Source organism: Mauremys reevesii, linkage group 2 (genome assembly GCF_016161935.1).
Source record: "Mauremys reevesii isolate NIE-2019 linkage group 2, ASM1616193v1, whole genome shotgun sequence".
NCBI classification, from domain to species: Eukaryota; Metazoa; Chordata; order Testudines; family Geoemydidae; genus Mauremys; species Mauremys reevesii.
In genome coordinates, this window is record NC_052624.1 from 242,699,500 (window position 1) to 242,724,065 (window position 24,566).

At 43.9% G+C, this 24,566-nt stretch overlaps 1 protein-coding gene and 1 long non-coding RNA gene across 3 annotated transcripts in view; one reads left to right on the top strand and one right to left on the bottom strand.

The window, feature by feature from the left end:
• Positions 1-24,566, top strand: part of DECR1 (2,4-dienoyl-CoA reductase 1) — a 52,981-nt gene that overhangs the window by 7,341 nt on the left and 21,074 nt on the right. Inside the window, exon 1 of one of the 2 annotated variants that reach the window (XM_039522325.1) lies at positions 5,482-5,636. The exons of the other annotated variant lie outside the window; for it this stretch is intronic. Coding sequence (XP_039378259.1) covers positions 5,565-5,636 — 72 coding nt within the window. The 5' untranslated portion in view covers positions 5,482-5,564. Of the gene's footprint in view, positions 1-5,481; positions 5,637-24,566 lie in introns of those variants that run through there. 2 annotated transcript variants of the gene reach the window in all.
• LOC120397000 overlaps positions 11,794-24,566 on the bottom strand; it is a 32,211-nt gene continuing 19,438 nt past the window's right edge. Inside the window, exons 4-5 of the long non-coding RNA XR_005593613.1 lie at positions 18,178-18,400; positions 11,794-11,833 (exon numbers count right to left, since the gene is read on the bottom strand). This is a non-coding gene — a long non-coding RNA (uncharacterized LOC120397000). The remainder of the gene's footprint in view (positions 11,834-18,177; positions 18,401-24,566) is intronic.

Genomic DNA, 24,566 nt, shown 5'->3' on the forward strand with positions numbered 1-24,566 from the left:
AGAACAGCCCTGGTCGCTAGAGAGCTCGCAAGATTTAACATCGATATTGCAGCCTTGTGTGAAACTCGTCTAGCCAACGAAGGTCAGCTCACAGAAATAGGGGGTGGTTACACATTCTTCTGGTGTGGACGTAGCAGTGACGACATCGTGAATCTGGAGTTGGCTTTGCGGTTAAGAATCAACTTGTCCACAAATTTGCCAGTCTTCTTAAGGGTGTGAACGACCGACTCATGACGCTGCATCTTCCACTACCGAGAGGAAAGCAAGCTATACTAATCAGCGCTTACGCACCCACAATGACGAATCCGGATGAAGTAAAGGACAAGTTTTATGAAGATCTTGATGCCCTACTCTCATCTGTGAAGCGTACCGACAGGCTGATTCTACTTGGCGATTTTAACGCGAGAGTAGGATCTGATCACTCTGCCTGGAATGGCGTCATTGGAAAAAATGGAATCGGCAAATGTAACAGCAATGGCCTACTACTCCTGAAGACATGTGTGGCTCATGATCTGATCATTACCAATACCATCTTCCGCCTGCCCACTCGCAAAAAGACGTCCTGGATGCATCCACGCTCCAAGCACTGGCATCTCATTGATTATGTCATCGTGCGGAGGAAAGACAGACAGGATGTAAGGGTGACTAAGGCCATGCCGAGTGCTGACTGTTGGACTGATCATAGACTCATCATCTCTAAATTAAGCCTTTACATCAAGCCAAAGAGACGTCCGCAGGGAAACAGAGCTGTGGTGAAAAAGATTAACGTCAGTAAACTGAGGAACCCCAATACAGCAGCTTTACTAGCAGAAGATCTTGACAACCAACTCTTAGAGCTGCAATTAGAGGAAAATGCTGAGAAGGACTGGGAACGCTTCCGGAATATTGTGCACTCTTCTGCACTAAAGGTTCTTGGACCCTCACACAGGAAACAGCAGGACTGGTTTGATGAAAACGATGAAGAGATCAAGGCCTTACTTGCTGAAAAGCACCGCCTTTACCGTGCTCATCAGAACGACCCGTCGTCATCAGCTAAGAAAAATGCCTATAACAACACTCGCAGGACCGTACAGAGCAAGCTTCGCAAGATGCAGGACTCCTGGTTGAGTGCCAAGGCAGGTGAAATCCAGATGTTTGCTGATAGAAACGATGCCAAACGGTTCTATGAAGCCATCAGATCCTTGTACGGCCCTCGGCCCTCAGGGAGCTCTCCTTTACTGGATTTAGATGGTGTAACTCTCATTACTGAGAAGACTCTGATTCTACAGCGTTGGGCTGAGCATTTTCAATCCGTACTGAACCGCCCATCTTCCATTAATAACGAGGCGATTGATAGAATGCCCCAGGCGGATATCAACCACAGTCTGGACATCCCACCATCAGAGACTGAAATCCTACAGGCCACTAGCCAGCTGTCCAGTGGCAAGGCCTCAGGATCTGATGCGATCCCAGCAGAAGTTTATAAGGCTGGTGGTGCAGTGCTTGTTGACAAACTCACTCAACTGTTTCAGTCCTTTTGGAATCAAGGGTCTATCCCTCAGGAATTGAAAGACGTGTCCATCGTACACCTCTATAAGAGGAAAGGAAATCGAAAAGTCTGCGACAATCATAGAGGAATATCATTGCTTTCCAGCGCAGGCAAGATCTTTGCACGAGTGTTGCTGAATCGCCTGATTGACCACCTGGAACAGGGTCTATTACCCGAGACACAGTGCGGCTTTCGTAAAGAGCGTGGCACTGTGGACATGATCTTCGCAGTCCGACAGCTCCAAGGGAAGTGTCAAGAGCAGAATCGTGAACTGTACACCATCTTTGTGGATCTCACTAAGGCTTTTGACACTGTCAGTCGTGAAGGTCTGTGGCGTATCATGTCAAAGTTTGGGTGCCCTGATAGATTCATCCTGATGGTACGTCAATTCCACGACGGCATGACGGCTCATGTTCTGGACGACGGAGAAGCTTCAGAGGCCTTTCCCGTCACAAATGGCGTCAAGCAAGGGTGTGTGTTGGCACCGACCCTGTTCAGCATGATGTTTTCAGCCATGCTGTCAGACGCCTTTCAGAACAGTTCCTTGGGAGTCAGCCTGAGATACAGGACTGATGGGAAACTGTTCAACCTGCGAAGACTCCAGGCTGTCACCAAGATAAAGGAGACTGTGCTACGAGACCTCCTTTTTGCTGACGATTGTGCCCTGAATGCTGGATCAGAGCAGGAAATGCAAGCCAGCATGGACAAATTCGCAGCAGCATGCGATAACTTCGGCCTTCTTATCAACATAAAGAAAACCGAAGTGATGCACCAGCCAGCTCCGAAAGCCCAACACCAAGAGCCCACCATCACAGTGAAGGGGCAGAAGCTGCAAGCAGTGGACCAATTTACATACCTTGGCAGCACCCTCTCCCGCGCAGTGACAATTGACATCGAGGTCAACTGCAGAATCGCCAAGGCAAGCTCTGCATTTGGCGGACTGCTGACCAATGTGTGGGACCGCCGTGGAATAAGCCTTGCTACAAAGCTTAAAGTCTACCAAGCAGTAGTGCTAACTACCTTGATGTATGCCAGTGAGACCTGGACTGTATACAGGAGGCACGCTAGGCAATTGAACCACTTCCACACGACTTGCCTCCGCAGACTTCTGAGGATTCGGTGGCAGGATAAGGTGCCTGACACAGAAGTCCTTTCCAGAGCAGGCCTGCCGTCAGTTTACACTCTGCTTATGAAAGCCCAGACACGCTGGGCAGGCCATGTTGCAAGGATGCCAGACCACCGCATCCCCAAACAGCTCTTCTATGGTGAGCTGTCTCAAGGAAAGCGATCGCACGGGGGACAAAAGAAGCGATACAAAGATACGCTGAAAGCCTCTCTTAAGTCCCTGGATATCGACATCACCTCCTGGGAAACCCTGGCACAAGACCGATCGACATGGCGTACGCTGATCCATCAAGGCTGCCAGACATCTGAAGCCAGAAGGATAACCCTAGCACAAGAGAAGCGAGCACTCCGTAAAGCCAGAGCTGCAAATGTTGTAACAGTGGTGCCCACACATGTCTGCCCGACATGTGGCAGAACATTTCATGCCCGTATTGGCCTTACCAGCCATTTGCGGACGCACCGTGGACAGCTCACAACCTGATAGATGTTAAGGTCTTCTTCGAAAACGATGGACGAACATCATCATGTGGGTAGTTGAAATACCTCATTATCACTGTTTGATTTTGTTGCCTATCTGGTCTCTCATAACAGGTATGTTCAAGTTCCTTTTCTTGATCTAGAGGCTGGTAGTATAGTTATACTAATATGTTTATACCGGGATTTGTACCCTATAGAATGGATACATAGTGAGTGTCCCTCTCTTTTTAATTCTCTAGATTTTATGGAATCCTTTAGCTACAGCACTCCTCCCAAACATCTTTGGCCTGGCATTCATGTATAGTTTGTAACCAAGTATTACAGTATCCTGTTATTTTTTGTCTTGCCACCAAGTTTCCATAATGCTTATTATATCAAGGTCTTTGTCCATTGCAATGCATTCTAGTTCACCTATACTTCAATAGGGTGGGAATCCTTCTTGATCCTTGCAAGTACATTTACTGTGTTTGACTTGAAAGAAAGTAGAGCCACTGAAGAATGATTCAGTTAACCCTTATTCCAACATATAGGGCTTGTCTACCCTTGAAACCCTGCAGTGGCACTGTAGCATTTCAGTTTAGACACTACCTATGCTGACATTCTGCCATCGGCATAGGTAATCATCAAGGTGCAGTAACCAGGTCAATGGAAGAATTTTTCCATCAATCTAGTGCTGTCTACACAGGGATTTAGGCTGGCTTAACTAGATTGTTCAGGGCAGTGTATTTTTCACACCTGAGTTATGTAGATGGGTTGATCTAATTTTCTAGTGTAGACCAGCCCGTAGTCAATATCAAATATAGGTGACATATTTAAAGGAACAAGTGTGGATACCTTATCTTCTTCTCTGATTAGATCAGCAAATGCACTTTCTTCAACATACCCAGACTGAATAGGGTCAAGGAGATTTGAGAATCCCAGATTCTAAAAAAAAGTAATTGCCACAACATTCCCAGTTATCTTTCTCAATAACTGATGTGACACAGGTAAAAAGTTGGCAAGATTGAGTACCCCTGACAACTTGCATGCCCTCAGGGAGCACTGATAGTCTCCTATGAGAACTGACCCAATGTTTTCTTATTGCCTACTCAAGTTTAATATGAGAGATACAAAATAGATGAGATAATATATATAATATAAATATATATAATATATTTTTACTAGAAGACGACGAGCTCTGTGTAAGCTCAAAAGCTTGTCTCTCTCACCAACAGAAGTTGGTCCAATAAAAGATATTACCCAGGGTCGCCCAGAGGATTCAGGGGGCCTCAGGCAAAGCAGGGGAGCTGCTGTGCTTGTACTCACCCAGTGGCAGTCTTGGTCTTCGGTGGTATATCAGCGGCGGGGGGGACCCTTCAGTCACTCCACGTCTTCGGCAGCATTGAAGGGCCCCCTGCCGCCGAAATGCCGGCCGAAGACCCGGACCACCACTGGGCCAAGGCTCGTGGGGCCCTTGTGGGGCCCAGGGCAAATTGCCTCACTTGCCCCCCCCAGGCGGCCTTGATATTACCTCTCCCATCTGGTCCTTGATGACCTCTCAAGGTCCCTTCCAGTCCTAGAGTCTATGAATCTATGAATCTTCTCTCTCATATCCTTGAACCAACAAGGCTGCTACAACACAGCACACCAGTCCTGCAGGACAATCAATTAGCTTTCTTGTCAGCAAATTCTTCCCCTTACAATGGATGGGAGCAAGAGACTGTACTAAGTCTGTCTGGGTAAAATCAGTAGAGCCCTGCAAATCTGCGGATATCTGCTTTATAGCCATGTACCATGTTTGCGGATCTTGGATCAGATACGGATATAGATTTTGTATCTGTGTTGGGCTCTAGACATCAGCTACTCAGAGGGAAAGGAGGCATGGGAGGCCTGTTTGGCTGCCCCACCAAAATATCCACTGCTGTGGTGGTGGAAGGAGACCAGGTCACCGCAGGCTGAGCCTCAGCCTGTGCCTATATCAGAGAACTTGTGTCTGTGTGTAGACGGGGTTGGGAGTGGCCAGACAGGCGGACACGAGGCTGATCCAGTCTGCGTCAGGCTCCAGCCAACTACTTGGACTCCGCTGGTGCTTAAATGGGTAACAACATTTCACCAATAAATAATAATTATCGGTGAGGGGCGAAAAAGGGCGGGCGCAGCCCAGTGCCTCCCCCGATCCCTGCCGCCCTCGCACAGGCCCAAGCCTGACCCCTCTCCGCTAGGCCGCTGGGGGGGGCTTCAGGTGACTGAGACGCGCAGCCTCAGCGAAGGGAAGCTCCGCCCTGGAGCGAGCTCGCGGCTCTCCCACCTTCCCCCTCCCCCAGCGCAGGAGACCAGAGGGGCGGGGCCAGGACTGAACTCAAGCCCCGCCCCTTCCGCGTGCGCCCAAGGTCCCAGCGAAGAGGCTTAACTCCAGTAGTTGGGCGGAGGCCGAGGGAGCGGCAGCGTCGCGGCCATGGCGGTCCGGGCGGGGTGGTGCTGTGGCCAGTGGGCTGCTGCGGCCGCGCGTTTCCCTCCCACGTCGCGGGTAAGGCGCCCCCCTCCCCGCCCCTGCGGAGCTCCCGGCCGGGTGGGGAGTCGCTGCTTCCCTCCCGCGTCGACGCAGTCGTCCAGTGTCACCCCCGCGTCTCTGTCCGAGCACAGTGTGTCACTTCCCCCCCGGCACCCCCAGGCTGCCCCCTATGGCCAGGGCACAGCGTGTCACCTCCCCCCGGCACCCCCAGGCTGCCCCTATGGCCAGGGCACAGCGTGTCACCTCCCCCCGGCACCCCCAGGCTGCCCCTATGGCTAGGGCACAGCGGGTCCACTCCCCCCCCCCCCGCACCCACAGGCTGCCCCTATGGCCAGGGCACAGCGTGTCACTTCCCCCGGCACCCCCAGGCTGCCCCTATGGCCAGGGCACAGCGTGTCACCTCCCGGCACCCCCAGGCTGCCCCCTTGGCTCGGGCACAGCGTGTCACTTCCCCCGGCACCCCCAGGCTGCCCCCTCTGGCCCGGGCACAGCGTGTCACCTCCCCCCCCCCCGCACCCACAGGCTGCCTTCCCCGGACAGGCCAGGGCACAGCGTGTCACTTCTCCCCCGCACCCACAGGCTGCCCCTGGCCAGGGCACAGCGTGTCACTCCCCCGCACCCGCAGGCTGCCCCCGGCCAGGGCACAGCGTGTCACTTCCCCCCCCGCACTCACAGGCTGCCCCCGGCGAGGGCTCAGCGTGTCACTGCCCCCGCACCCTCAGGCTGCCTCCTATGGCCCAGCAACAGCGTGTCACTCCCCACCCTGCCGCACCCACAGGCTGCCCCCTCTGGCCAGGGCACAGCGTGTCACTCCCCCGCACCCACAGGCTGCCCCCTATGGCCAGGGCACAGCGTGTCACTCCCCCGCACCCGCAGGCTGCCCCCTATGGCCCGGGCACAGCGTGTCACTCCCCCGCACCCGCAGGCTGCCCCCCTGGTCAGGGCACAGCGTGTCACTCCCCAGCACCCGCAGGCTGCCCCCCAGGTCAGGGCACAGCGTGTCACTCCCCCGCAGGCTGCCCCTGGTCAGGGCACAGCGTGTCACTCCCGCACCCGCAGGCTGCCCCTGGTCAGGGCACAGCGTGTCACTCCCGCACCCGCAGGCTGCCCCTGGTCAGGGCACAGCGTGTCACTCCCCTGCACCCGCAGGCTGCCCCCCTGGTCAGGGCACAGCCCCTGGTCAGGGCACAGCGTGTCCCCCCCACCGCCGGCTGCCCCTGGTCAGGGCACAGCGTGTCCTCCCTCCCCGCAGGCTGCCCCTGGTCAGGGCACAGCGTGTCACTCCCTCACCCCGCACCCGCAGTCTGCCCCCTGGTCAGGGCACAGCGTGTCACTCCCCCCGCCCCCGCACCCGCAGGCTGCCCCCTGGCCAGGGCACAGCGTGTCACTCCCAACCCGCACCCTCAGGCTCCCCTCCTGGCCCCGGGCACTTTGTGTCACTTCCCCCCCCCCCCCGCACCCCCAGGCTGCCCCTATTTCCAGGGCCCAGGGGGTGACTTCCTTCCCTCCCCCCCCCCCCCCCCCCCGCACCTCCAAGCTGCCCCTATGGCCCGGGCACAGCATGTCACACCAGCCCTGCACCCTCAGGCACACACACCCCCTCCCCAGCCAGGTAACAGCGTGTCACTTCCCGACCCGCACCCTCAGGCTGCCCCCCGGCCAGGGCACAGCGTGTCACTTCCCGACCCACACCCTCAGGCTGTCCCCCGTGGGCCGGGCACAGCGTATCACCTCCCACCCTCTGCACCCACAGGCTGTCCCTATGGCCAGTTCACAGCGTGTCACACACACCGCCCTCTCCCCGCACCCACAGGTTGCCCCTATGGCCAGGGCACAGTGTGTAATGCCTCCTCCACTGGTACACACATGCTACCCCCATGGCTAGGAAACAGTGTACCCTTACTGTCTTCTGACACACACATGCTGCCAATATGGCTGTGGCATGGGGTAACCCATCCCCATCTTCTATTCTTCTTCCCCACAGGGCACACTGTGTAACTGTATCCCAGGAACCAGCATAACCGAACTCATCTCCCTTCTCTCTGGATGCAATGCTAACCCTTGCTCCATTTCCCCCCTCCCCCCCCCATTAAAACACAGTGACATCCAGCATTGCCAGTCCCACCAAGTGTTTAAAATAATCATGAGATTGGCTTATAATAATGAAATTTAAAAAAATAAGTTGTGGTTTCTTTTTATTTGCCTCTTGGTTTCTTAGCCTTTAGGATACACTTGCTTAATTGTTTCATGTTTTTCTCTGCCACCTTGAGGGCTAGAAATTTGCCTTTTAATTAAAGTTGGGATTCTCATGTAATGTCTTGATTTCAGTAGCTAGGGCTTTAGAAAAAATGCCAACAGATATCATGAGACTTGTGATAAAATTGTCAGAGTTGACAATACTGGAAACCCACTCCATTTCTCTCCTCTCTCCTCCAGGAACATAGTGAAAGCTCGCCATCTCCCCCTCTACCCACCCAGTATAGCTTCTTTAGGCCGAGTCACCTTTACCTCACCATACATACATGGTGTAATTTTCATCCTCCTCCTCCCAGGCATTCAGTGGAACCTTCCATTCTCTAGCTGGGTAAATATTTCTGGTGCACAGCAAGCCTTTTACCAACCTTTGGTCTTGGGAGCAGTACTATTCAGTACAGTTTAACTAAAATAGCTTACATTTTACAGTCAGAGCAACAAAATAGATTGGTCTGTTTACTTATGGTACCTTTGCAGACCATGTTTTGGAAGAGTTTTGTCTGGACACAGCACTTACTGTTCAGAAAAGACTTGCTGTGTTATTCCTACAGGTGGGGGTAATGTCATGATTTCTCTGCCCTCCTCCTTCAGTTACCTAGCTTGTTCCTGGGCTTGTTTTCAGTTTAGTTTGGTTTTTAACCCACGTTTACATGTAGGTTGTTTTGTACTGGTGTAGCTGATTGATGTAGTTGCATACTGGTGGAAATTGCTTAATGTAGACAACATTGCATTCACCCATGTAAAAAGTGACTTAGTTTGAAACTGGGCTATCTGCATGCAAATTATGGTTTATACAATTGCAGGATATCTACACTAGTGGCTGGCACCTGTGTCCCAATATAGAACTGAGTATTAGATTTTTTTTCAGCCTAAAACCATTGTGGTTTGTGACAATTCCCACTACTCTGACTCCTCTGAACAACTTTGCTGCTCTTGTCCTATAAAGAGCCTGTTCTGTTCTCCTGCTCCTAGAAATCAGCTGTATGTTTGTCTTTTACTAATACATATTGTTTGCTGCTGTTGTTCAGTCCTTTACTCTTTTGACTCTAATTTGTTTCTAGTTTTGTCTTTTTTTAATTGGATTTTTTCTTTAATATGCCACAGTTAGAAATCCAGTGTTGTACCTGGGATGCTGTGTCCTCCTTTGACTCTCCAAATCAGCTTTCCATTCAGAGGGTCTGCCCTGTAACTGCTCAGCCCCTTCTGTAATGTGCTCAGTATCTTGCTAGATCAGAATAGGTAAGGCAGGCTCTGACACAGGGAAAATATATAGCTGCTCAAGCATCCTGCTCTCTTTTATTTTAGCTGGTTTTTCTTTGTCAGCTTTGCTTGCAAATCTCACTTGAAGGACCAATCAGATCTCTATAGAACAGTTATATAAAGCGCCTATAAGTCTATGTATCCCCTGAAAACTTTGCACTTAGTTTTAAAACCATAAATGTATTACTGCATTTAGGTAAAGAAAGAAAAACATGTTTATTATTTTGTGGCAAATGTACACACATGATTTGTCAATTTATCAAGCACATAGTAATTTTACTCTTTCAATGCACTTTACCAAGGTGGATTATTCCTATTTTAAAGACTGTACAGCTGAGATACAGAAATTGTTACTTGCTAATGGTCATATAATGAGTCAGTAGCAGGCGTGGAATAAAAATCCTGGTAGTCTGATTCCCAGTCTCCTATTCTAGTCCCTATATGACTATCTCCCTTAATAACTTCTCTTAGATTTTTCTGTGTAAGTTTTTGTAATGCTAATTCTGACTGATTCTGTGTGTAGTCATTTAAACTCTTATAGTCCATTTTTGCTTGGTTTAGACCACATAACTTCAAACTGTACTATTTCATTTATCTTCAGACTTCTGCCAAATCTTACAGAATTTGTTGTATCACATCCAAATTAATCTGAATATAACCTATAGGTGGAGTCCATTAATTTTTTTCCATGTAATCTGAGTTTCCTTTGTGCTTCTCTGAAAATCTTCACTATATATTTTATAGCAAAAGTAGAGTGTGTAAACATTAGGAAGGTTTGTAGATGAATTCAGTGAAAACACTGAAGCAGTTATAAGTGGAAATCACCTCAAACTCATTATTTCCCACATCATCAGACATCATGACTTCCATGACCTATACATGGCCTTGGACAGCATTTTTAATAGCTTGTCTAGTTTAGTGTATAGACTTAATTTAACTTATTTAAATATTTTTTTTCAAGGTAGTTGGTTTGTGAGGCTAACTGTTTTATGAAGAAGTCTAAACTATCAGAGGAGTGAAGTTCTAAAACAGCCTTCCAAGGGGAGCAGTCGGGGCAAAGGACATATCTGGCTTCAAGACTAAGCTTGATAAGTTTATGGAGGGGATGGTATGATGGGATAGCCTAATTTTGGCAATTAATTGATCTTTGACTATTAGTGGTAAATACGCCCAGTGGCCTATGATGGGATGTTAGATGATGTGGGATCTGAGTTACTACAGAGAATTCTTTCCTGGGTGTCTGGCTGGTGAGTCTAGCCCACATGCTCAGGTTTTAGCTGATTACCATATTTGGGGTCAGGAAGGAATTTTCCTCCAGGGCAGATTGGCAGAGGCCCTGGGGGGTTTTCACCTTCCTCTGCAGCATGGGGAACAGGTCACTTGCTGGAGGATTCTCTGCACCTTGAAGTCTTTAAACTATGATTTGAGGATTTCAGTAGCTCAGACATAGGTTAGGGGTTTATTACAGGAGTGAGTGGGTGAGATTCTGTGGCCAGCATTGTGCAGGAGGTCAGACTAGACCAGGGATTGGAAACATTTGGCACGCAGCCCACTAGGGTAAGCCCACTGGCGGGCTGGGCTGGTTTGTTTACTTGCCACGTTTGCAGGTTCGGCTGATCACGGCTCCCACTGGCCGTGGTTCGCCGTCCCAGGCCAATGGGGGCTGCAGGAATCGGCATCCAGCACATCCCTCAGCCCACGCCACTTCCCGCAGCCCCCATTGACTTGGAGCGGCGAACCACGGCCAGTGGGAGCGGCGAACCACGGCCAGTGGGAGCGGCGAACCACGGCCAGTGGGAGCGGCGAACCACGGCCAGTGGGAGCTGCAATCGGCCAAACCTGCAGACATGGCAGGTAAACAAACCAACGCGGCCCGCCAGGGGGTTTACCCTGGCGGGCTGCATGCCAAACATTGGTGATCCCTGGACTAGATGATCATAATAGTCCCTTCTGACCTTAAAGTCTATTAATCTATGAATAAGTTTGAAATTAGTAAATGAGTCTGAAGTAGTGGATTCTCCAAGCCTGCTATATCATCTGTCAAAATTCTCGCTACTTCTACCTTTGTTTAAATATTATTTACCCAATGTTTCTTCATTAATATTACGATTCTTGTTTACATTTCGCACTCCTTATACCAACTCTTACGTTCTCCACCATTTTCTAGTTTCTGATTGTTAGCTAGTGCTCCATCATAACATTTTATTTTATTTAACTTTTCTGTTCAGTACCTGAGAGCTCCAGAACAATTTACAAGCCTGACTGTACATGTGTTTACTGTGATTGCACACAACGTTAAATGGGTGGCACAAAGACAGTCGGTGCTAGCATGCCTAAGTAACTACATAGATGTATAACTGAGTGTTTGCACGCTAGCAATTACTGCAATTGTATGTGTGCTTCCATGGAGGCAGTTCTGAAAATTGGGCCCAGTAAGACTTGAAAGTCCCATATACCTTTGGTTGGGAGCTAAGATTCTAAGCATTAGACACACTTTCATCAAAACCCATGACTCTTTCACTTTGGCTGGCAAGCCTGGATGTGGCCAAAGTATATTAAACCCATGTTCTAAATGTGCCCACTCTCCTAGTTTTGTTTTCTCCCAGTCTACTTGCCTTTCATTTTCCCATCTTCATATTTTCTCTGAAATTCCTTTTTAAAATTCAGCTGGTCTAGTTTTATTTCTCTTCCCTTCAGCTCTGAAAAAGATTCATGGTCAAAATGTCACTTCTTATGTTCTATTCCTAGGATATATACATTAGGTTAGGTTTTGAGCATCTCACTTAGCATACTAACCAAGATATGTAAAAGAAAATCAGGAAAGTGGTAATTGAAGGTAGTTTGTGAGGTAGAGAGTTTGAGCGTTTTAAAGCTCAGGAATTCCTAAGGAAAGAAGAAAAGAGCTTTGCTAGCATTATTTTTTAAATAATTTCTTCCAGAAAAAGTTTAAGAATTGACAGTGCATCAGGTAAAAATCTGAAAATCTGGTATTCATTAGAAAAAATGTAAAATGTAAGAAAATATCCCTGTATACAGACTTATAACTCTGATTACCAGGATTTTGGTGCTTCAGAAAACACATGGTCTGGGAAAATTTTATTGATTTTTTTTTTCAGTTGATTCTGAACAAAATCTTGATTTGAGTTTCTTGAATTTCTCAAAATCATCTCGGAAGAGTTTTGTGTTGTTTCATGTATATTACTGAGATGTCTGAGTTTTAGCAGGAATATCTGAAATTTGCAGTTTAATGTAAATATCGAAATATTGTTTTGCTTTCATAGTAGATCTAGCATTGAATCTAATATTGAGCTCCTCCATATTAGGTTAGGTGCCTAGAGCTCCACTGGAGTGATGGGATATCTCCTGGCAAAAGAATGAATCGTATGTATTGTGTTACTCACAGATTTGTGGAGGAGACCTTTGATTGTCATCAGATGTTAGTCATTTCATGTGAATGTAGGCTCTGTGAGGCAAGGATATATAGGATTGGTAATATATTTTTTTCTTAGTGTCCTATAATACATAAAAGTTTCTTCTGGTGGCTGTTTTACTCCACCTAGCTGATGTGTGCACGTGCAATGAGAGCACAAAGTATCTAAAGTTAATATATTTTAGTTGACAACTTCTATATAGTGAAAATGGCCCAAACTGCGACTTAAAATCATATTGGGAGCTTATATTTAAAAGGACCCATTACAAATATTATTTTAGATTCTTGTTATTAATGTCTTTACAAAAACAAAGTACTTTTAATCATTCATGATTTTTTTAGTCAGAAAATAAAAATAGACCAGTTATTTTACATTAGCCCAATGCTGCACTCTGTGGGTTGTTTAAAAAAAAAATGTAGGTGGAAAATGTGGAATGTTCAGATTCAAGCTTACCCATTTTGGTAATATTTTAAGCACAATTTCTCAAACATTCCTATAGTACTAGGTTTCATAAAACCTGTTTTATATGAAACCTACAAATCTTGAAACAAACCCATCTGTCTCTCTCCCTTTAAACAGCTGTGTAAAAGTGAACAAAACCAGATCAGAGCTCAGAGGGCTCTAACCAGAAGCACTTGCCTTTTACCAGGTTTTATCCTTCCAGTATGTTTCTTCTGATGAGACATTTTCCAGCACCTAACGTTTCAGTACAATGTGCAAATGGATACTGACAAATTATTCTCCTGGGGGAATTCTGCATCACAGCGCATTTGCAGAATTCGTGTCCTCTGCAGATTTCTTTCCTTCCCCGCAGAAAATTACGACTTCTGACAGGGAAGCAAAGGGAAGACACAAGAGTGGTCACGCATCCCTCCCTGGAAGTGCAGGCAGGTTGGTTTGGGCTCCTGGAGTAGCTGATAGAAATGTAAATTCCCGCTGGGGTGGAGGGGATGGGCTAGGCAGTTTAAATTTTTTGGCACAGAATTCCCCAGGAGTAGTAATAGAGATAATGGATAAATATTAAGTACATTTTTCTGTGGAATAAGAGGGCATATGTTCACCATTTGTTGTTGAGCGGAATGGGTAAGAGAATAATTAGGTCTGTAATTGGTCTTCCTGAGGTTGAGAAACCACAAAAGTCAAATGAGATAACACTAACGTAATGCTTAGTAAGTTGTTGCAAGTGCAGTTACAATGAACCCTTCGCTACATTGTAATATACACTGAAAATGAAGATTTTTCCAAGAACATTGTATTCTATATGGGTTTGAGTTCCACACTCCTCATCACAGTAGTATCTGATCACTTTCCAGTGGTGCATTTAGTGATGTAACTACCATCTGCCTTGTATTGTGTGCTCTCTCATCTGCTCCCCAGAGGGAGAAATGCATATAATGGAGAGTCTTATTTTACTAGGATGTTTTTAATATACATGTTGCTATGTATTTATGTTAGTTGAGGCAAGGTCAAAGAAATGTGACGTTTGTGATGGTCCTTAGTTTCTGGGGGGAGTTCATTCCACAGTCTGTCTGGCCCCGAAAGAAAGTTGTCTTTCACACAAACGAGCTTTATCTTCTTTGTAGAGAGTTCCATTGTGTCAGAGGAGTGAAGTAGTTGACTATGGTCTTCATCTCGGAGATACCGAGGGCCCAAATCATGGAATGCCTTGAAAATAAGGACTGAAACCTCGAACTTGATTTGAGATTTTAAGGGTAGTACAGCTCTTAATGTATTTGTAGTAGCCTATGTTACTGAAGAGTTGTATTACAGCTTTCTATAGCAACTGGAGTTTCCTGAGCACTGAAGGTTTCATACTCAGGTATTATGCATTGCTGTAATCCAACCAAGAGATCATGAACGCATGAATAACAAAGGCTAGGTCATTGTCCACCAGAATGGGACACAACCAACTGTAGATGGCAAGAAAGTGTTATTTGTGGATGCTGCTATGTGAAAGTTTAGTGTCAGCAAGCAATCTAAAAGTACTCCTAAACAACAGACTCAATTGAGCAATTGTGGGTATGTACCTTCAACCAAAGGAGACTTCGCCATGGCTGAAAACTCTTGAAAATATTTTCTTCTGCCCACTAGCATCACCTCTGCCTTGCTCAGGTTCTGCTTCAGCCAGTTGTTTGCATCAGGAGCCATCTTGCATCCATCATGGCCATCTTGATGGTAGGGGTGTGGTTATATGTGTATCTGTGTGTCATCAGCATATTGCTGGCACTTAAGTCTGTGTTTTCTGAATAGTTCACTTAGTGGCTGCAGGTAGATGCTGAAAAGGACCAGATTGAAAATTAATCCTTGTGAGACTTGACAAGTGAGGAGGTTGAGTGGTGGAGTTGCAGTTTCCTATCCCGACTCATTGGATGTGTCCCTCCAAGAAGGATTTAAACTATTTTAGTGCATTACCCTGGACTTCTGTCACCTCTCTCAGGTGAGACAGGAACATCTTACTGTCAACAATGTTGAATTCTGCAGAGAGTTCCTATAGGATGATAATAGATGTCTGTCCTATCCATTGATAAGAGATCAGTGCCACTAAAACAATTTCAGTTCCATGGTCTGGCCTGAATCCAGACTGTGCTGTGTCTAAAATATTAGCTTCAATTAGATGAGGTTGTAGTTGGCCTTTAGCTAGCTTCTCTGAATTTGCTTGGAGGGATGGGAGATTTAATGCTGGGCAGTAGTTGGCTAGAACTGATGTGTCCAGGGTAGGCTTCTTCAGTGTAGGTTGGACTGTTGCGTGTTTGAAGTAGGAAGGAAAGATTCCTTTTCTGAATGAGAGATTGCTCTTGACTCTTTCACAAGCCAGGAAGATCATGGGTTGGTTCACAAGTTTCAGGTTGACACTCATGCAATGTCTTGCTGAGTGAATGTACTGAACTCTAGGAATGCAGGTGGGCTAGTGGTGATAGGTGGAGTGGATCCATGTTGTTTGAGAAGGCTTCCTGAATGTGTGTGATCTTTCCAATGAGGTAAGATGATAGTTTTTTGGTGTGTGGCTCTGATGCAGGTTGCAGACCTTTAGGATTGAGAAGTGAGTGGTGTAAATGTCATCCTATGCAAAAGCATTCGACTTTTATTATCTTCATGTAAAAGTTCTGGATGTGGATGGCAGTCAGATAGTAAAACTGTCTTTGATATGGAAAAAGATTATTGTAGTTTGGTCAATTCATTGTGTATGGGGAAAAAAAGAGAAAAATACTTTGCCAAAATGAAATGACTAGTAAATAGCTAACTGAAAAAGCAAAACATTAACTTATATGATTACAAAAACATTTCCACAAGCTCTGCTGTGGAGGAGTTCTAAACTTTGATATTATTTATCAGACAGACTGCAAACTGCCCCAGAATATTTACTTTACTATGTAATCTAGATTTTCATGGTGATAAGTGTGCAGACATTTTCTGCCACAGACTTTCTTTATAGTATTGAATTCATTTCTTTGCCTCACTGTGTTCTTTTTTACTTGTTACTTCAATCACCAGATTCACTTCAGGAATATAAGATTTCCTTTTCTTTAAAACAAACTTATAACCAAGAAAAGACACTTTTTCTTCTGGTCAGAACCAGGGTGGATTTGATTAAATCAAAATGAAATTGATTTAAATCACTAGTCAGGAAGACTTGATTTAATCATGGATTTCTGCATAAAAGTGCATTCTTGTTGGTTGTTATAACCTTAATACATATTCTTCACAACACAGAAATAGATGTTTCATTTTTAGAGGGTACACACTATATATTTTTAAAGTGATTTATTTTGAAAACTTTTCAGATTAGTTTTACAGCTATATCAAAAAATGAATGATTGTTTGGTTATTTCATTTACCTTTGGTAAATGAAGCAGATATTTATGAAGTAATTGGCAGGTGAACTATCTCCAATTCAGCAGGTTAATCGTTAATATTTGGAGGATTTTCTTGCCATGCTGTATTAGGAGGAGAACGTCACCAGACAGACATTTAAATTGTTTTATTTAACTAAAACAACGTTATATATTCTGGAATTTTTCTTCAACAGCAAACATACAATATTTTAACAAAACAAGCATATTACTTTTTTAATTTAGTTAAACATTGAGGTTTTTTAAAATCAGGTTTGTTTTTGTTAAAATTGTTTTTAATTAAAATAGTTAAATGAAATATTAAAAAAAAAAATTGACCATGTCAGCCAGGTCAACATGAGAAACTTAAAATATTGGCTTCTGCAGCTAACTCCATCATCTTCACCTTCATTTTCCTGTTTGTTCATAATCTGGAAAAGAAAAACAAGCTTTCCTGCTTTTTCAGGTCCCAAACGATTTCTCAATTTGGAATGAACTAGTTCAAAGGAAGAAAATATTCTTTCTACACCGGCAGAAGAAGCAACTGCTGTTAAAAGTGAGATTATCACTTCAGCAGTCTCTGAATCCACGTGCTTGAGTGACTTCCACCAATTCACTGGTGTGACTTTCTTTAAAACATCATCAGCAAACATATATTTCTTGAATGGTTCACCCTTAGCTCTGAAGTTTATTATTGTTGGCATTATGGAGGGATGATTGCTGGATGTCCATGTCATAGCCAACTCCTCTTCTTCAGCACTAAAGGTTTGGCCCTGGTACTAAGTTATGAGAATATTAGCAAGAAGATGAGCTGGCAATAGTGCTTGTCCCATCCTTTTTTTTTTTTTAATGCTTATAATTTAACTCTGTCACTGCATATTTCTCTTTTTAAGATCTCACTCAGTTCGTTCCGAATTTCAACAGCATCAGCAATAAAACAGCTATTTCCCTGCATTTTGTTCAAGGCTACAGAAATAGGCTTCAGGATACTCAGCATGTGTTCAACATTTCTCTTAAGCCCAACGTTGATAACTTTGGCTGTGACCGTGCTGTCTGTTTTTTCACAATTTTGCTCACAAACTGTCATCAGATTAGGCCAGTTCTTGATAAAATGCTCAAAACAGTCCACGACTGAGTTCCATCGCACATCTTCTGGGAGAGTTAGCTTGGTTCCTCCCACTTTTTTCAGAGGGGCTGCTGTGAAGTGGTTGTTACAGAAGTATTTTGCAATTTCAACATTAGCCTTTATTTCTGGAACACTGAAGTCTTTGGCTGGGAGGTGCATCAAATGAGCACTGCAACCATATGTTCTTAACTTGGGACTCTCTCTTCTAAATAATTTCTTCTCATCTCAGACACATTTGTGGCACATTTGATCAAACCACGTACTAGACATTTGAATTTTTTTTCCACCGTTATAGCCTTTACTGCTACTTCTTGTAAGTGTTCTGCTGTGTGTGCATTTCCTGATGTATCAATTGTTTCTGAAAGGAAGACATTCCCTTTTTCTGTTGTCACACAAGCACATGCAACAGGATCATTGTGGACATTGCTCCACCCATCAAGACTCAGGTTAACAATTTCACCCTCTAGACCTTTTGCACACTGCTCAATTTCTATTTCATACACTTTATCAAGCAATTTGCCCGCGACATCTGCTCTGTTGGGTGAACTGTATCCTGATCTTAATGACTGAACCATGTTAATGAAGTGTGGGTTCTCAGCCATACAGAAAGGAGAGTTTGTTGCATAAACAAACCAGGGAATTTTTTCATCAATTACCTCTTTTTGTATCTGCTGGTTCTTATCAAACACTTATATATGGTGGTTTCTGGATGATGGAGATTTTTTTTTCCGTTTGCTACAGGTGATATTCTGTGGCTATGTGATATATATGATGTGACTGAAACACTATCATTGGCAGATAACTCTGAAACTATAGAAAATGATGGTGATCTTGAAGGTGGATAGTCTTCAGAATCCTGTATGTTGAGAGTAGATTCTCCTAAAAAATAAGTCAATGCAGTTGTTTAATTATTATTACCATATTGTCCATTTAGTATTACTCATTGCATTCACTGACATTCAGTACTACTTTAAAGGTGAAATTGTAAAAGGAAGATCTGCTTATTTCACCTATTTATTTTTTATCACAACTGCGTCTAAAATGATAGTACCATAGAGTAACAACTATATTTTTTGCTCAAACATGAGAATTCGAGAATAGTCCAGAAGGAAGACAGCAGTCCTTAAGAAAGAAATATGAAATGAAAAAGTTAACCAACCTAAAGAGCCTGCATATTCAGACATGTTCCTTTCTTCAACGCAGCTTCCTCCTGAGAAGGAACACTTCTCATGATGTTGTTTGATTTGGGCAACCATGCCTTGCATTTCTTTGTTGCACTGTTTGCATTTTGCACGCATGCCTGTCTGACCCACAGGTAGAGGAACTTCATTAAAATATTCCCAAACCGGGTCTCTTTTATGGCCTGCTGCCATTATAGTGAGAGAATGGTATGGTAGATCTCAAATCAATGAAGGCTACACTCAAAAAGAACTCAAGAGTTCTGGAATATGCTGCTCAAAATTTCACTTTTGTTTCTACTGCCTGTCCCTCCCTTCTCACATTTATCTCCAGACTTCTTCTTGTCCAGATCTATTCCGCCCCCAACAATCTTCTATTCATTGATCTTTTTGAAACTTTGCACTTTTAGAGAGAGGTAAGCCATTGACTTTGTATACACAAATTTGCAGAGGGACAATAGGGTTGAGATCTGGGGAAGACGCTTAAGGAAATCGAGGCTCAGGTGATCTTCAGTGGGATTTTGCCTGTTCCTAGAGAAGGGCAACAAAGGTGTGACAAGATTATGGCAATCAACAGATGGCTCAGACAGTGGTGCTATAAGGAGGGCTTTGGGATGTACGGCCACTGGGAAGCATTCATGGATAGAGGACTGTTCTCTTGGGATGGACTTCACCTGAATAAGGAGGGAAATAGACTTCTAGGATGGAGGCTGGCACAACTGATTAAGGGAGCTTTAAACTAGGAATTTGTGGGAGATGTCCAGGTAATCTCCACGCCGGAATTTAACATTGAGAAGGAAGAAAACAAAGAAAGAGAGGATACAGCCATGGGCAGAAGAATGGACATAAGGAGGAAGGGTAGTGTAGATACCAGTCTAATAGGTGATACTGGTGGTAGAATGTCTGTGCCTAACAGGGTAAAGAATGTCAGTGAAGCCAAATGGAAAAAATGAAGATGTCTGTACACTAATGCGAGGAGCCTAGGTAACAAAATGGAGGAACTAGAGCTACTGGTGCAGGAAGTGAAACCGGATATTATAGGGATAACAGAAACATGGTGGAATAGTTGTCATGACTGGAGTACAGGTATTGAAGGCTATGTGCTGTTTAGGAAAGACAGAAATAAAGGCAAAGGTGGTAGAGTAGCATTGTATATCTATGATGAGGTTAACTGTAAAGAAATAAGTGATGGAATGGATAAGACAGTCTGTCTGGGCAAAAATCACATTGGGAAAGAAAGCTACTAGAGCCTCCCCTGAGATAGTGCTTGGGGTGTGCTACAGACCACCAGGATCTGAATTGGATATGGATAGAGACCTCTCTGTTTTTAATGAAGTAAACATTAATGGGAATTGTGTGATCATGGGAGACTTTAACTTCCGAGATATAGACTGGAGGACAAGTGCTAGTAACAATAATAGGGCTCAGATTTTTCTGGATGTGACAGCTGATGGATTTCTTCATCAAGTAGTTGAAGAACCAACAAGAGAAGATGCCATTTTAGATTTGGTTTTGGTGACTAGTGAGGACCTCATAGAAGAGATGGTTGTAGGGGACAACCTTGGTTCGAGTGATCATGAGCTAATTCAGTTCAAACTAGATGGAAGGATAAACAAAAATAGATCTGGGACTAGGGTTTTTTATTTCAAAAGGGCTAACTTTAAAGAATTAAGGAAATTAGTTAGGGAAGTGGATTGAACTGAAGAATTTGTGGATCTAAAGGCGGAGGAGGCCTGGAATTACTTCAAGTCAAAGTTGCAGAAACTATCAGAAGCCTACATCCCAAGAAAGGGGGGAAAAAATCATAGGCAGGAGTTGTAGACCAAGCTGGATGAGCAAGCATCTCAGAGAGGTGATTAAGAAAAAGCAGAAAGCCTACAAGGAGTGGAAGATGGGTGGGATTAGCAAGGAATGCTACCTTATTGAGGTCAGAACATGTAGGGATGAAGTGAGAAAGGTTAAAAGCCATATAGAGTTGGGCCTTGCAAAGGGAGTTAAAACCAATAGTAAAAGGTTCTATAGCCATATAAATAATAAGAAGAAAAAGCTAGAAGTGGGACTGCTAAACACTGAGGATGGAATGGAGGTTAAGGATAATCTAGGCATGGCCCAATATCTAAATAAATACTTTGCCTCAGTCTTTAATAAGGCTAATGAGGAGCTTAGGGATAATGGAAGGATGACAAATGGGAATGAGGATATGGAGGTAGATATTACCATATCCGAGGTAATAGCCAAACTCGAACAGCTTAATGGGACAAAATCGGAGGGCCCAGGTAATTTTCATCCAAGAATATTAAAGGAACTGGCACATGAAATTGCAAGCCCATTAGCAAGAATTTTTAATGAATCAATAAACTCAGGGGTTGTACCTCATGACTGGAGAATTGCTAACATAGTTCCTATTTTTAAGAAAGGGAAAAAAGGTGATCCGAGTAACTATAGGCCTGTTAGTTTGACATCTGTAGTATGTAAGGTCTTGGAAAAAATTTTGAAGGAGAAAGTAGTTAAGGACATTGAGGTTAATGGTAATTGGGACGAAATACAACATGGTTTTACAAAAGGTAGATCGTGCCAAACCAACCTGATCACCTTCTCAAAGAAGGTAACAGATTTTTTAGACAAAGGAAATGCAGTGGATCTAATTTATCTCGATTTCAGTAAGGCATTTGACACGGTTCCACATGGGGAATTATTAGTTAAATTGGAAAAGATGGGGATCAATATGAAAATTGAAAGGTGGATAAGGAACTGGTTAAAGAAGAGACTACAATGGGTCATACTGAAAGGTGAACTGTCAGGCTGGAAGGAGGTTACTAGTGGAGTTCCTCAGGGATCAGTTTTGGGACCAATCTTATTTAACCTTTTTATTACTGACCTTGGCACAAAAAGCAGGAATGTGCTAATAAAGTTTGCAGATGACACAAAGCTGGGAGGTATTGCTAACACAGAGAAGGACCGGGATATCATACAGGAAGATCTGGATGACCTTGTAAACTGGAGTAATAGTAGTAGGATGAAATTTAATAGTGAAAAGTGCAAGGTCATGCATTTACGGATTAATAACAAGAATTTTAGTTGTAAATTGGGGACACATCAGTTGGAAGTAACAGAGGAGGAGAAGGACCTCGGAGTATTGGTTTATCACAGCATGACTATGAGCCGCCAATGTGATATGGCCATTAAAAAAGCTAATGCAGTTTTAGGATGCATCAGGTGAGGTATTTCCAGCAAAGATAAGGAGGTGTTAGTACCGTTATATAAGGCACTGGTGAGACCTCATCTGGAATACTGTGTGCAGTTCTGGTCTCCCATGTTTAAGAAGGATGAATTCAAACTGGAACAGGTTCAGAGACGGGCTACTAGGATGATCTGAGGAATGGAAAACCTGTCTTATGAAAGGAGACTCAAAGAGCGTGGCTTCTTTAGTCTAAGCAAAAGAAGGTTGAGGGGGAGATATGATTGCTCTTTATAAATATATCAGAGGGATTAATATCAGGGAGGGAGAGGAATTATTTAAGCTTAGTACCAATGTGGACAAAAGAACAAATGGATATAAACTGGACATTAGGAAGTTTAGACTTGAAATTAGACGAAGGTTTCTAACCATTAGAGGAGTGAAGTTCTGGAACAGCCTTCCAAGGGGAGTAGTGGGGGCAAAAGACATATCTGGCTTTAAGACTAAGCTTGAAAAGTTTATGGAGGGGATGGTATGATGGGATAGCCTAATTTTGGCAATTAATTTAGCAATTGATCTTTGATTATCAGCAGGTAAGTATGCCCAGTGGTCTATGATGGGATGTTAGATGGGTTGGGATCTGAATTACTATAGAGAATTCTTTCCTGGGTGCTGGCTGGTGAGTCTTGCCCATCTGCTCAGGGTTTAACTGATCGCCATATTTGGGGTTGAGAAGGAATTTTCCTCCAGGGCAGATTGGCAGAGGCCCTGGAGGTTTTTCGCCTTCCTCTGCAGCATGGGGCATGGGTCACTTGCTGGAGGATTCTCTGCAGCTTGAGGTCTTCAGTAACTCAGACATAGGTTAGGGGTTTGTTATAGAAGTGGATGGGTGAGATTCTGTGGCCTGCTTTGTGCAGGAGGTCAGACTAGATGATCATAATGGTCCCTTCTGACCTTAAAGTCTATGAGTCTATTTCTCACCTCTATATATTATTTATTTAAAAACATTTTTGCTGTTAACAAGCATGTTAACTCTGGAGACACAAATCCACTGTTTGAATACTGCAAAACTAAGCATCTCTGATGGTATCTTATCTAGACTGAGCACTGAGTCCCATTGGGTAGATAGAAAGATTAACCTAAATAATATATACAGAAGCCCCTGGAACCCCATAAGATTGGGTCCCTAATCCATGAACTACTGGAACTCATTTACAAAACTTTCTTCTTAAACATTACATGAATATATTGTCTCATACTATAGAATAAGAATTTATAATCCCTATTCCATGATGAGATCTCTTTAAGCTATAATGTATCTTAATTAAAACTATCTTTAGATAGTTTTTTCCCTCAAAAAGCATTTTATCAAAAACATCTGATTTAAATAAAAAAAAATCCGATTTTTAATTTTTTTTTAAGTCATTGATTTTTATCCAGCCTGGTCAGAACCAGTCTTACAGAAAGTCTTAAAAGCATTGCTGCTGAGGCAGGTTACAGCTGTCATCTGCCATCCTGACTAGTCCATGTCAGAGGTTAATTTTAGTTTCCATTGGTAGCTTCAGGAGCAGCCAATGTGGCCAGCACTACCCAATTTTGAGGCTAGCCTGAGCCCCTATTGACATTCTTCATGCTCGCCTGTGATAGGGAGATAACAGGCAACTTACACCACTTCAACCTTTCATTGATAGCCTTCCTGCCATCTGGGTTACATAAAACTGGCATAACCCTGGGCATGTTTCTGCATTGGAGTAGATAAGAGAGACTTTAGATTTAGGAGATTATTAGGCATAGTATAGGGTCTAGCATAATGGGTCCCCAGTCCTGATTTGGGACTTCTAAGAGGCACTGTAAAGTGGAGTCATATTACTGAAGCGCAGTTATAATCATAGTTCATTTTAATTGGTGTTGGTTACTGAAACATTAAGCATTGCCATGGATAACATGAGATTCAGCACAAGAATCAATTTTCTAGTTTAAACTGTTTTAATTTTCATATTTTAAAAAACTGAGTATTTGAGGGTTTTAAAAATATGCATTTAGTAAAACTAACCGTTTTTAATGTAATTTAATAATGAAAAATGATATTTATACAAGAACAAGAATTTAATTTCTTTAATTTTCAGCTAGAAAACTGTGGAAATCTACATAAATGATGACTAAAAAGCGACAAGGAGTCCCGTGGCACCTTATAGACTAACAGACGTATTGGAGCATAAGCTTTCATGGGTGAATACCCACTTCATCAACACACAACTTTAATAATAGGCAGTGGTACCTGCTCCACCTATAATAAAGGTTCTAGTCATAAAAGCCTTACTCATACAAGTAGTCCATTAACCAATGGGATTAGTTGTATGGGGCTTGGCTTGATCATGTTCTAATTGAAGCCAATAATGAGAATTCCATTTACTTCAATGGTGCAGGATCAAGGCCTTGGGTAGCTGCTACTGCAGGCCCCAATTTTGCAAAGACTTATACATCTGCTTATCTTTACATACCATGAGTAGTCCTGCTGGCTTACTGAAGCTACTCACAATGCATATAGTTAAGCACATACAGAAGTCTTTGCAGGATCAGGGTCTAAGGCTTCAATCCTGCTTTGGGATCTACAAACAGCTGATGAATCCCAGTGTGGGATTGGGGCCTATGTGAGTCATCATTGCAGGACTGGGCACAATGTTCAAAA